This window comes from Hyperolius riggenbachi, chromosome 1, assembly GCF_040937935.1.
Source record: "Hyperolius riggenbachi isolate aHypRig1 chromosome 1, aHypRig1.pri, whole genome shotgun sequence".
NCBI lineage: Eukaryota > Metazoa > Chordata > Amphibia > Anura > Hyperoliidae > Hyperolius > Hyperolius riggenbachi.
Window position 1 is genome coordinate 412,325,083 of NC_090646.1, and position 14,363 is coordinate 412,339,445.

At 44.5% G+C, this 14,363-nt stretch overlaps 1 protein-coding gene across 2 annotated transcripts in view; it reads left to right on the forward strand.

The window, feature by feature from the left end:
- PGM5 (phosphoglucomutase 5) overlaps window positions 1-14,363 on the forward strand; it is a 232,757-nt gene that overhangs the window by 154,985 nt on the left and 63,409 nt on the right. For both annotated transcript variants that reach the window (XM_068236008.1, XM_068236018.1), the window contains exons 8-9: window positions 388-523; window positions 6,843-7,026. In XM_068236008.1, the coding sequence (XP_068092109.1) occupies window positions 388-523; window positions 6,843-7,026 (320 nt within the window). The remainder of the gene's footprint in view (window positions 1-387; window positions 524-6,842; window positions 7,027-14,363) is intronic.

A 14,363-nucleotide genomic window follows, 5' to 3' on the forward strand; every position in this document is an offset into this window, starting at 1 on the left:
AAACATGTTTTTTAAACTTGTATAAGCAGGCACAGAGGGCAGAGGTGACACAGAGGGGGACACTGGAGGCACAGGGGACACAGAGGAGGTAAAGGGGACAGAGATAGCACATTGATCCAACTTAAGAACAGATTCAGGTTAAGAACGAAGCTACAGTCCCTATCTCGTTCGTTAACCGGTGACTACCTGTACTTAAAATGGGAAATGCTAAGAAGGATTTTGTCTTTTTTTCTGTAGAAAAATCACTAAAATCAAACCGTGGATAATGCAATACATACCGTATGTTATGTAAGTAGAGCAAGTATTTATCTACTACTATATGTGTTTTTTTTCGGAGATAGTATGGCTGACAGCTCCTCTTTAAGCATGTTATTTTTCTCTATTTAGGTTCTGATCATCTCAGAGAGAAGGATGGGCTTTGGGCAGTATTAGTATGGCTTTCAATTATGGCAATTCGGAAGCAAGGTGTAGAGGAAATTGTGAAAGAACACTGGACGAAGTTTGGACGTCATTACTATTGCAGGTAACCTTTTTACGAGGTTTACCCATAGATATTTAATTAAATGCAGTAAATTATGTAGGCTACCCACTTTTACTGTTTTTTTTGCATCAGAAACACTTGCTATATCTATATATTGAATGATGCTTTGCCTAAGCTGTTTAGGTATGGGGAATTCTCATTCCAGAGCATTCTGGGAGACCAGGTATATTTTCTACTGGCTTCAGAACTCTCATTAAACAAGCATTCCGATAAATGTCAGAATAAGTGTCACAAGGGGCAAACACTGACTAAATAATTTATAAATTAAAGTGGACCTGAACTCAGAACTCCTCTCTGTTCTAAAAGATACACAACAGCATAATAACCTTTAAACAAAAAATATTTCTTTGTTACAGTTGATACAAATCCTAAAATAAATCTGCACAGTTTCTACTTCCTGATTCACGGAAGCAGACATATTGTTTACAGCCTGTGCTTTCAGATGGGCTTATCTGCCATGGTAGTCATGTGGCACAGGGGAGAGATCAAATTACAACTTGTGATTAGGCACAGATGAGGGGAAATTAGACAGGCTAAACTCTCTAAATACATACTGGGTGCATTTCTCTATGTTTTCCCTCTGTCCTGAGCAAGAGTTCAGGTCCACTATAATATTTAAAAAAAAATAAACATTTTTTTTATTCATTGCATTATTTTCAACGCAGTTCCTCTTTAAAGTGGTCTAAAATTCTGACATAACATTCTCTAAAAATGTGTTTTCCTACTTTTTATTACTCATACAGTTATCATATTTGCTTTTGTGCAGAAGTAATATTGTCTGTTTACAAATTACAATTTCCCAAAGTGTCGTTTATCTTGCCTTGAGAGCTGCCATTGCATTTTATTCTTTTTCTATTATAACTGCTTTTTATTAAAATCATCTAATGAGATATTCTGAGCTGTGTGTGTGCTTGAAGCAGAAACAGTTTCTCAAAGAGTGTTTGTTTACATTCCAGTGTTGATACATTTGTGTTTAACAAGTAAAAAAACATACTGTTATCTCCAGTTTGGATGCTGATTTGAAGCTTAATAGCAGGACGCTTTATTTAACCATTTCAGTGATGTTCTGCTAGAGTTTTTTTCTGTGATAGTAGCTTTAAAGCTGTAAGGAATCTTTTAGAGATAAGTAGAAATGCTGACTTTCAGACCACTTTAAGCAGAAAAATACTGAAGAACACTGGAGAACATGACTGACCCAGCAAACCTGGAATGGATCTTTAAAAAAAATGTCTTCTGTTCTGTTGCCTAAGTTCACAACTGTCATTTGGATCATATTAGGACAAAATACAGGAATTGGTAGTTGGGTGCTTGGAGTCATGTTTAGAACGATATGTATAATGAATGCAGACTGACCTGGATTTATATCTTAAAAATAAGTTCTCACTGTAGCTCATTATAAATTGCTGCGATAGCACACACACATAAACACACACACTGGTTATAACACCTATCGTTACGCAATCCTCATTATTTTCTAATAAGAAAACTGAAATTGGTTGTCATTTAAAAAGACAGGTTTGCTGCATCACTTGAAATCATTGCTTTAGTGAAAATGTAGACTATGAACTGGAAAGCATGTAAGAGAGAAAATTCAACATGTGCGTCAGCAGTGGGATTGCTTGGGCAAAAAAAATCTAGCATGTACACATGCTAGATTTTTATTGTCAAAGATGATCCTTATCGCAGATGAAAATCTTCCATGAGTACAGTGGTCCCTGATATTGCTTGACATGCCTTTAGTGATCTCGTGCATTGGATCACTCTTGACCAATAGCTTTTGTCTTTCTCTTCTGATCCCTGCAACAGGGCACCCTCTGCTCATCCACCCCTCTCTCTAGAACATAACCGTGTGCTCACTAACTAGCTATGCAGTTGGGTAATCCAATAGTATTATGATACGCTTTTTTAAATATTAGATCATTTTAGATAATAATAATAATTATTATTATTCTTATTATCAGGTTAGGTTAGGGTAAACAATGAATTGTATTACAGGCTAAAGTTAAAGTTAGGGTAAGGAGAAAATACAGGTTACTCTGTTTGAGCGGAAAGGGTTAATGATAAACACAACTTTAAAACCAGTGCTTTTTTATATATATATAATAGCCAGGAAGGGGTTAGGGTTAAACAAAGTTGAGGGAGAATTTAGCTCTAGGACAGAGGGTAAGGGTGTAGTTAGGTGGGGGAAGCCATACAGGGAATATTTCTATCTAGATAGTTATTCTAATTAATTAACCCCCACACCCAGTTAGATGTCATCAAGATATTGGCACCAAACACTTGTACTTGTGCAATCTGAAATCTAAAGTGAGAGTTGGGCATTAGTGGCAGACTCTACTCTCTGGACTTATTATGGTTGGTTCACACTTGCAGGGGATCAAAATGGATCGATTTAAAACAAATCAGTGTTTTGAAAACGGATCAATTTTCCACAGTTTTGTACTTTTTGTAGCACACATTTCCAGTACATTTTAAACATATGGTAAAAACATGATGGGTGTTTTTAATATGGTAATGTACTTTTTTGACCAATTGGAAGGAATTGGGAGTGGTTATGCTGTGCCAAACTGTTATAGAGAAATCTTGACACAGACACTATACAATTGGCGCCCGCTATATGTAGCCGCTATTTTCAAAGTGTTGCCACTTATTGTAGCTGATAATTTCTATGAACAATTGTAGCCGCTATTTATAGCTGCAGAGATTAAGGGTTAGGCACCACCAAGGGGGAGTTAAGGGTTAGGCACAACCAAGGAAGGGGGGGGGGGTTAAGGGGAAGAGTAGGGCGAGGTTAGGTCATAGTAAAATATTGGTAAATATTACCAACATTTTACTATATTACCATAGTAGAATATCGATAACACCACCAATATTCTATTACCGCTATCCTGCACCCTTTGAAACTTGCGGCTTTTTTAAATGTATGCACAGAAAGTGGGTTCTTTGTGTTCATTTGCCCATTTTTCTTTGTTCCTCACTGCTATATTTTTCGGACTGTAAGACGCACTTTTTCTCCCCTAAAAGTGAGGAGAAAAAGTCCCTGCGCCTTATAGTCCGAATACACCAAGTTTGAATGCGCCCACAGGCTCCCCGCAGCGTACAATGTCTCAGTACGTGGTGTGGGAGGAGAACCAGGAAGCCCAATGCCGGCGAATCTGCACAGACCGACATCCACACTGCAGCCGGAGATGCTTCAGGTACCTAAGAGTGCATTGAGCTGGCAGATATATGTGAGGCAGAACAGCTCTGACATCTCACTTGGACCCACTGCAAAGCCATTTTCCACGTGCTCGCTGCTCCAACTCAAAGTTCCCTGTTCTTCCTACTGTCCTGCCTGCACACGAAATAAAGAGGTGCCAGCAACGAATCACACAGTTACACTGCCGATGTATACGCAGTACAACTACCAATCAGGCGGGGGGCGCTGCCCCAGACCACCTATCACAGCGCTCACTGCTTCCTGATCGTTTTATTACAGGCAGTGATGGTCTCACGGGTGTGACCATTGTGGCCAATCACTGCACGGCATCTGCGCCTGAATGGTAGTGAGTAGTGAACGCTGTGATAGGCGGTCTGGGGCAGCGCCTCCCGTCTGATTGGTAGTTGTACTGCATATACATCGGTAGTGTAACTGTAATTCGTTGCTGGCACCTCTTCATTTTCGGGCAGGCAGGACAGTGGGGAGAACGGGGAACTTTGAGCTGAAGCGGCGAGCATGTGGAAAATGGCTTTGCAGTGGGTCCAAGTGAGGTGTCAGAGCTGTTCTGCCTCACAAATATCTGCCGGCTCAATGCACCCAGAGTTTCCTGAAGCGTCTCTAGCTGCAGGGTAAGTATGTGCATGGGGACAGAACGGCCATAGGAACAGGACGTCGGAGAGCACAGGGAAAGGGGGGGGGGGATCCCTGGACATAGGGGGACACTGCACCCAGGGGGCACTGAACACGGGAGACACAGGGGTCACTGGACACAGGGGTCACTGGACACAGAAGGACACAGGGGTCACTGGACACAGGGGTTACTGGGTCACTAGACACAGGAGTCACTGGACACAGGAGGACACAGGGGTCACTGGACACAGGAGGACACAGGGGTCACTGGACACAGGAGGACACAGGGGGTCACTGGACACAGGAGGACACTAGACACATGGGGACACTGGACACACAGGTAGACACTGGACACAGGGAGTCACTGGACACAGGAAGTCACTGGGCACAGGAGGACACTGGACACAGGGATTCACTGGACACAGCAGGACACTAGACACAGGAGGACAGTGGGCACAGGGAGTCACTGAACACAGGGGGAACACAAGGAAGGCACAAGGGGAACATAATGGAGGGGAGGTCCATAAGATGCTCCTGCACCATGGACGCTCCAGATTTTTTTTCCCTTGGTTTTTGTCCTCTAAATCTAGGTGCGTCTTAAATTCCGAGCGTCTTATCGTCCGAAAAATACGGTATATCTGTCCTCTCTAACATACCAAGACAATTTTTAATATGCCTATTTAAAACCCATATGTTATACTGAAAAACATAAAGACAGATCATTGCCATAAATGTACACAATCTCATTGCAGTGGATTCTTTCTTTCATATATGGGCTTAAAATGATGTGTTTGCTTATGTTAAAAAAGAGTTTGCGTATTCAAATGTTATACACTCATATCCTTCCTTTCTTAGCCCTTCATTATAGTATTTTAGCAGTGGATTATGCAAGATCTGAGAATAGTTTGGGGCCAAAAAACATAAAGTCAGGTTTGTTCATGTCAGTTGTTACTTATTTATTTAGTCCTCCAGCACTGCAGTTCTCTATGGGTTTGCCTCATTTACGGTTCTTCTACAGGAATTTCTCTCAGAAGCCAGCACTCTCTGTCTTCTCACGCAGAGTCCTTTAATATCTTCTTTCACATTATTCTTCCATCCAGTGGTGGATTTACATCTCGGGAGCCTGTAGGCATAGAGGTTTTGGTGACTTGAATCAGTAAATCCCTTCACTAACCCAGGCTCATGCCTCTCCACACCGAATAATGGCTCAAATTCCCGGTGCCATAAAATACTATTCCTCCTCCAAGTCATCACAACTTGGAGGGATATGTCATTTGGGGTACAGCGATCTCCGGCACCCGGAATTACCCTTACTCATCCCGCACAGCATAAGATTACTGCAATGGTGGGGCCTAGTTTTGGTGCTAACAGGGGCGTATCTGGTTGACAAAGCGCCTATGGCAAACAGTGAAATTGCGCCCAATATGTATTTGCACCGCATATCCAATTGTGCCCCTTATCCATACTGAAGGTTTCTCTCCAGTATGGATATCCAGAGGTGTCCACCTCAGTATAGGTAGCCAGAGGTGCCCCCAGTATGTGTAGAGAGAATTAGCCCCCAGTACTGTTAATCAGAGGTCGCCCCCCGTATAGGTCACCAGCGTTAGCCACCCGGTATATGTAGCCAGATAGTCAGAGGTTGCCCCCTAGTATAGGTAGCCAGAGGTAGCCCTCCCAGTGCAGGTAGTCAACCAGCTTAGGTTGCCCTCTCAGCATAGTTAATAAGACGAGTCTTCCCCCTCCGTATAAGTAGCCCCCCAGTATAGGTTGCTAGCGTTAGCCCCTAAGTGTAAGTAACAACAAGGGAGTAGGGGGCTGCCTTGGCGCCCATGGTGTTGTGGTGCCCATGGCATGAGCCATGCCTGCACCCCTCTAGATACGCCTCTGGGTGCTAAGCGCCGTGCGCCGAAACCACCTGCTTCGCAAGAGGGAGGCATCAAACAATAGCAGTTGTTTGTTCTGGTCGTTTAGTGGTCAGGCACAGGCGAATAGAATAACAAATGATATATTAGGAGAGTTATACTGACACTAGATTTCTGACAGAGCTGAACACAATCATTTCTAATGACAAGAATGTAACACATACAGTATGTGTAACGTCTATATTTTCTTATGACTTTTAAACTGTTATTGTGTTTGACCCAAAGCTGGCAACAAAGACGTTCCTGAAGAATTGGCATCAGAGTTCAGCCTATTATCAAATGCACATTTATTCTATTTTTAAAATCTAATAACAATGGGCTGCATGAGAGAATGTGACTCTAGGAAGAACAATGCCAGTTTTTCCATGTTTGCCAAATACTAACGATAGAAATATGAAATGTAGGTCCTCATTGGTTAGTATTTTCAAAACAAGCCATTATTCTGCCTGTGGGGTTTCATACATAAAACTAATGTTATTTATCACTGTCAATTTGAAATGGAATTTTCTCCAACATACTCACTGATCAAAGGTATTTTCACACTGCACAGGTTTGACTACGATGGTCTTGAACCCAGAACAGCATTTTTTATCATGAAGGACCTGGAAGCTACGATAACAGAGAAGTCATTTGCCAGTCAGCAGTTTGCGGTGGGAAGCCATGTATACAGTGTAGAGAAAACCGACAGCTTTGAATATGTGGATCCAGTGGATGGGACTGTAGCGAAGAAACAGGTACCAATGAGAACAATCGCTTTCATTTATAGTTTGTATGCACCTTATTTGTTCACATGTGCAGGTAGTCCCTGGTTACCGACAAGATCAAGACTAAAGGCTTATTCTTAAGTTAAACCTGTATGTAAGTTGGAACACTCAACGCTAATAGATGAGACTTCAGGGCATTTTTACAGACGTAAGTGTAAACCCTCCTTAGTGATGTGATTATACACTCCCCAAACGACTGTAGCAGATGTCTGCCACTAGGGGCCCCAAAGAGCTACATTTCAGAAGTGCAAACAGCAATGATGAGCTAGCACCAAACTCTCCATTAAATTACCCTCATCTATGTTTCAGGGCAACATGGAGGTGGGGGTGAGTCCTATGTGCCTTAAAGCGGATCCGAGATGAAAAACTAAATATAACAAGTGACTTGTCTATACATCTTATCTAAAGTTTAGATAGTTTACACAGCAAATCTATCTTCAAACAGCTTCAACAGTATATTAATATTTTTTACTGTGATACAATGGGAGCAGACATGTTTTCTGCTTGTCACTATTACACAATCACACACACAGGCAAGCTTATCTGTATCTAGGCATGCTAATCTGCATATTTTGTGAAAACTCCACTCTTCTCTCCTCCATTACACAGGCAACTGATCTGTATCTGCACTGCAGCTCTCAGATTGTGAAAACTCTGCCTCTGAAATCTATAGCTAGTAACACCTTTTTCACCTGCCCAGACTGAAATCCCACAATCCCTTGCAAGCGCCAAGGCACTCTGGAGAAGCTGTGGGTGTGGTTTGTTTAGTTTATAGGAAATTAGGGTATTAAAACAAAACAAAAAAAGTATTTGGCTTGAGGAATGCCCTATAAACTATATGTAAGGAACACAATTATGCAATGAGTAAAAGTTCATCTCGGATCCACTTTAACATTGGGGCAAGAGGGTTTTGAGATGGGGAACATTTTATTTATTTATTTATTTTACTCAAACATATCAAATTTTATTAATCAAAAATATTGGCTCACACATTAATTACATATTAATTTTTCAATTAATGCCCTTCATTAAGTGCCTAGGTTTTCAATTTGAATGGTCAGAAGCCCCTGCTGAAGGAGCTTTTAAAGATGGCACATTAAATCTTAACGTCCCGTTTCAGATACAAACGACAGAAGCCAACAGACCACTTTCATGTAGACATTAAATCAGGAGTTTTATCCTCACATGTAGTAAAGAAAAAACAATATCTTGCAGTCAAGCAGAGCTCCACTCTGAAAGTGATGACAGCTGTTGTATTCCTAGAGGAGCAAAGCTGTGCACAACCTGACCTACTATAGAAATGGAATTGAACATAATGGGCTTGATTCACAAAGCCGTGCTAACTGTTTAGCACGGATGTGCTAAACAGTTAGCACGCGAAGTGCCGTTCGCAGACTTTTGCACGTGCATGCAGACTTTGCGCGTGCAAAAGTCCGCGAACGGCACTTTGCGTGCTAACTGTTTAGCACACCCGTGCTAAACAGTTAGCATGGCTTTGTGAATCAAGCCCAATGTGGACTATATAGAAAAATGAGAAGTAATATTTAAACAGACCAATGGAAAATAAGTATGGTAATTATGAGTGAAAAAAATAATCAAATAGCAAAAAATGAATATCACATGTAGAATGAAGGACTTCAGGCACATTTAGTACTTGTAGGATAGTGAGATTCATTTAGTCACATTTAGTTCTTGTAGGATAGTGAGATTCATTTAGTCATATTCAAAAGTGCAGATTTTTAATGATCTCTGAATTAACAGTGGCAGCAGCAGGGCCGAGGCAGAGGCGAGAGAGGCTCCAGCCTCAAGGCACAGTGTAGAAGGGGACGCACAACTCACTCAACTGTCATTCCCCTATTGTGTTTGAAGCAGAGAGAAATACTGTAAGAAAAGGGGATACATGGCAGAGAATTCAAGCCAAATAACTAGAGATTAAGGTGCTGCGGGCCCTGGGGCACCTCTTACTCTAATAGCAATCAGTGTGTGACTGCTGGGGTGGGAGGGATAGAGGGGCGCACTTTGGTGTCTCAACGTTGGGTGCTGGAGGACTTTGTCCCGGCTCTGGGCAGCAGGACACATTTTATAACCCCCTTGCAAATTACACCTTTAATCTTGAAAGTCATGTGAAACGGCTACACAGTCTGTGGCTTTTACCTCCTGGCCACTCGTCTTGCATGGTTTGTATAAATGGCTAATGCCTCTCGGAGAGGAAGGCTGTTATGCTGGGTGTTTTCTGGTTTTCTAAGTCCTTAGCTTGGTGTGCATGCATTTGCTCTCAGATTAAAACATTTTCTGCAGGCTTCTCACTACATTGCTGGAGCACATTAAAAAAATAATAATAATCATGCCAGCAGCCTGCCTGCAATGCAATGTGATGCATGACCAGGCAAAGGAGTGCCCTGAACCCTATTAATTTCAGCATAGCCAGTAGTAGCCCCTGATATGCAGAGAAGCATCATGAGTGTATGTGGTTGAGCTTGTTGATCATCCACAAGACAACATAGGCAGGTGCCTGGGGCCTAGTGGTTGTTAGTGGGCCCAATTGCCACTTTCTCTGTCCAGTCATCCACCCCAGATTGCCAAAAGGAATATTAAGATTAGCCAAAGCCAGAGCAGGATCATCCACCAGGCAACCTAGTTGTCACTCTAAATTGAATTAATCTTGAAATATATGCTGATATAGATTTGAAGTATGGCAGGTTGTGTAGGAATGTTCTGTCCAAACTGAGCAATCTGAACATTTGAATGCAGCTTAGATGGTGAACATGTAATACAACATTTTATTGTTCCTGAATGAAACAGCACATGTCAGCATGCTCTTGGTGTGTTCTAGAGATCTTTCTGTAACGATTGGTGTCAGCACACAGAGGATTTCTGATTATTGGTGATCTGCAGTATCACCAATAATGCAGAGGCTATACCTGATTATGTGTGATCTGCAGAATCACCAATAATACCAGTATAGCTAACACAGGACACCTAAGGTGATAAAGTGTTTGGTGCAACAGTAAGAAAGGTTATCTCCCGTGGAGCGGGAGATACAGACTCTACTGCAGCCAGAGGACCCCTGAGGTGCAGGTGGCCACTGGCTGTACTTCAGCTGTCTTTCTGAGCGTAAGAAAGACAGACTGTACTGCAGCCAAGGATTCCCTGATGGATTGGGAATCAGACTGTACTGCAGCCAAGGATTCCCTGATGGATTGGGAATCAGACTGTACTGCAACCAGGGAACTCCTATGGAGTAGAGACCCCTGGCTGAACTGCATGGAGGACTTCCTGAGGAGCAGGAAGCTCTAGCAGCTAATTGACACCTGGAGGAATAGTGTCACGAGTAGTACAGTCAGACTGTTCACTCAAGGGGTGAGTGACAGCCAGAAGGGTCAGACCGGCCAGGTCGGCAACACACTAGCAGATAAGGTACAGAGACAGAAGACTGATTCGGTAACCAGGTACAGGCAAGGTTGGCAACTAGTAGACAGATGAGCAGAGGTACCGAATCAGAAAGCAAGAGAGAGGTCAACTGTAAGGAGACGCGGAAATGCCGCCGTCTCTCAAGGTGAGGCGGCTGTTTCCGCGTCCAGCATGGCGTCACAACGCGGAAAAAACGCTGCATGCCGCATAGGCAGTGCGGCGGAATCCGCATCAGAGGTGGCCCCGCACTAGATACATTGCATGACAGTACTGGTGTGGCTGGGACTGATAGTCCACCAAGATTCAGACTTACACGCGCGCGAGCAGAGAGGCAGAGTTTAAATAGCAGTTAGAAGGGTGTCGGCTGACCAACTGGGTCAGCTGACAAATTCCACTGCTCTCATTGGACCAGCAATTAGGGAGGTCCTGGAAAGGTCCTAGAGTATATATACTGCTGGTTGTTCACTTGCTCTTTGTCTGGCGTGCGATCACACATGTGGGAGCACCCAGATCCGTAGTCAGATCCTTAAGTGTGCCGGGACCAGCTGGAGCTGTAATCCTACACTTAGCTAGATTATTGATAGCTAAAGTACTAGTTTGATTGTGATTTTCTGTTATGACTTTTGCCTGCCTCGACTATCCTCCTGAACTCTGACCTTGTACCTCGATATTTCTGATACTCTGTTGCCGAACCTCGGCTCGTTCCTAGACTCTGTTTCTGCCTCCTGATTTTGTACCCCGATATATCTGATACCCCGTTGCTGAACCCTGCCTGTACTTTGACTCCGCCTTTGCCTACTGTATTTGTACTTTATCTGTCCGTGTGTGTACGACCTGGCTTGTCTGACCTCGAGAACCGACCTCACGATTGGAGGCGGTTCCCAGTCCTGTTAGTGACACTTCTTCCTGAGTGTCACTCTCGGACTTTCCTTCCTACTGTCAGTCTGACTCCTCCCGTCTTGGAGAGCTCAGGTCTGCGGAAGGAATCCGTGCAGTTCTCCTTGCTGCACTGAGGCCTAGGCCTCCTAGTGTTACTGTTACACCAAAACACTACACTCTACTCAGGCGAACAGAGGTTAGTTTGTATATCGGATTATCGGTGAGACTGCAGATCTCTTATAATCTGGTATATATCTGTATTTCCGGCGATACTGCAGATCACCGGTAATCAGATACTCTCTGCGCCCACCGATCGTTACAGAACGCCAGACCACAAAAACGATGGAATCACGCACTGATCCTCTGACTGTGCTTGCCACTTCGGTGGATAACATTCATCAAGCACTGGGCCAGCACAAAGCCTTAATTGATGCCTTATCAGGCTCTGTGAAAACCCTACAGACGTCAGTTGATTCAGTGCGATCCCCTCCTAGTGATGACATACGTATGCCTGTACCTGATAAGTTTTCCGGCCACAAATCTGACTTCCGGAATTTCAGGAGTAGAGTGTTGTCATATTTCGAGCTGAGACCCCGATCCTCGGGGACTGAGGCCCAACGGGTCATCTTCATTAAAACCCTGCTGACTGGCGACTCCCAGTCCTGGGCATATAACCTGCCTTCTACCGATACAGCTCTAACCTCGGTAGAGGAATTCTTTAAGGCTATGGCCGTAATTTACGACGACCCTGACCTTGCTGCATCCTCTGAGCGGAAGCTCAAACTTTTGCGGCAAGGCAGAGGTTCGGTTGAGGATTATGCGGCAGAATTCCGCAGGTGGTCAGTCACTACTAGATTTGACAACTTTGCCTTAATGGATTACTTCTTGTCTGGGTTGTCAGAGGAGGTCTCCGACTTAATGTTAACCGTGCCTGAGCCCAAGACGGTTGATGAAGCCATATCATCGGCCATTCGAGTGGATCGCAGGTTGCGCCACCAGAGGCAGGCTAGGGGCAGTCACCGTGTCAGGGTGACATCGTACGCGGCACCATCCGCTACACCCCTAGTGACACCTTCTCCGCCTGTCTCACCCTCCCCGGCCTTGCCACCGCCCGAACCAATGCAGATTGGTCGGTCAAGGCTGACCCAGGTGGAACGAAGGCGGAGAATGACAGAACAGCTGTGCCTGTATTGTGTCGGGAAACGAGTTTGCCTAGGAGTAGTGGGGGGTGACACCCTGGGCACGCAAATTGCACCCCTTAAAGAGAAAAAATTACTTCTCCCTTGTACGGTTACATGGGAGGATAAATCTGTATCCACTGAAGCCTTTATTGATTCTGGCTCAGCGGCTAATTTTATGAACTTCGAATTTGCTCAGGAGTTGGGCCTCCCACTCACTCCTGTGAGACCCCCCATTCAGGTTACGGCAGTGGACGATTCCCCTCTGCAACGGAATCGTGCCCTGTCACAGACTCCGATGGTGAGACTTACCATAGGGGTTCTGCATGGGGAAGAATTACAATTTTTTGTGCTGCACATGTCAACCTCCACTATTATCTTAGGCATGCCGTGGTTGCAAGTCCATTCACCGCACATCGACTGGGCCACGGGTCAGTTAACCTCCTGGTCTCCCCATTGTTTTCATCAGTGTTTGGGGAAGCTAACATTGGGGCAAACCAGAATTCAGGTGGAAGGGGTACCAGACCAGTATGCTGAATATTCTGATGTTTTCTGCCCTAAAGCTGCCGATAAATTGCCTCCACATCGCCCTTTCGACTGTCCCATTGATCTCCGTTCTGGTTGTGTACCCCCCCGGGGTCGTTTGTACAATTTGTCGGGGCCCGAAAAATTGGCGATGCAGGAGTACATTAGGGAGAATCTGGCCAAAGGCTTTATTCGGCCGTCCCGGTCGCCTGCTGGGGCCGGCTTCTTCTTTGTAAAAAAGAAAGACGGAGGTCTGCGGCCTTGCATTGATTACCGCGGTCTCAACAAGATTACAGTAAAAAATCGCTATCCGCTGCCCTTGATAGACGATCTTTTTACACAAATCACTGGCGCCCAGATCTTTTCTAAGCTGGATTTGCGAGGTGCGTACAACCTGGTACGCATAAGAAAGGGCGATGAATGGAAGACGGCCTTTAATACACCAGACGGGCATTATGAGTACCTGGTAATGCCCTTCGGGTTATGTAATGCCCCGGCCGTCTTCCAGGAACTCATCAACGAGGTCTTCAGAGAGGTGTTGGGAAGATTTGTTCTAGTTTATCTAGACGATATTCTTATCTTCTCCAACAGTCTCTCTGAACATAGGACCCATGTGAGGTTCGTTTTGAACAGACTAAGGCAGAATCTATTGTATGCTAAGTTAGAAAAATGTATCTTCGAGGTAACATCTGTCGCTTTCCTGGGGTACATAATCTCTACTACTGGCCTGTCCATGGATCCGGCCAAGGTCTCCGCTGTGTTAGAATGGCCTCAGCCGGTAGGCTTGAAATCGCTTCAGCGGTTTCTTGGCTTTGCCAACTATTATAGGAGGTTCATAAAGGGGTACTCTACGGTGATTTCTCCACTTACCAGTCTCACCAAGAAGGGTGCAGATACCGCTCACTGGTCTCCCGAGGCGTTACAGGCTTTTGCCACCCTGAAGGGCTTATTTTGTTCTGCACCCATCCTCAGGCATGTGGATACGTCTTTTCCTTTTATTGTTGAGGTGGATGCCTCAGAGGTCGGGGTGGGGGCTGTGCTGTCTCAGCGATCTGGCTTGCAGGGTAGATTGCACCCGTGTGCCTACTTCTCCCGTAGATTCTCCCCTGCGGAAAGGAACTACGATATTGGCAACAGAGAGCTCTTAGCCATTAAGTTAGCCTTCGAGGAATGGCGACACTGGCTAGAGGGAGCGGAGCATACGGTCACGGTTTACACTGACCATAAAAATCTAGAATACATCGAGGGAGCTAAGAGGTTGAGCCCTCGCCAGGCTCGTTGGTCATTGTTTTTTTCTCGATTCTCTTTCATTAT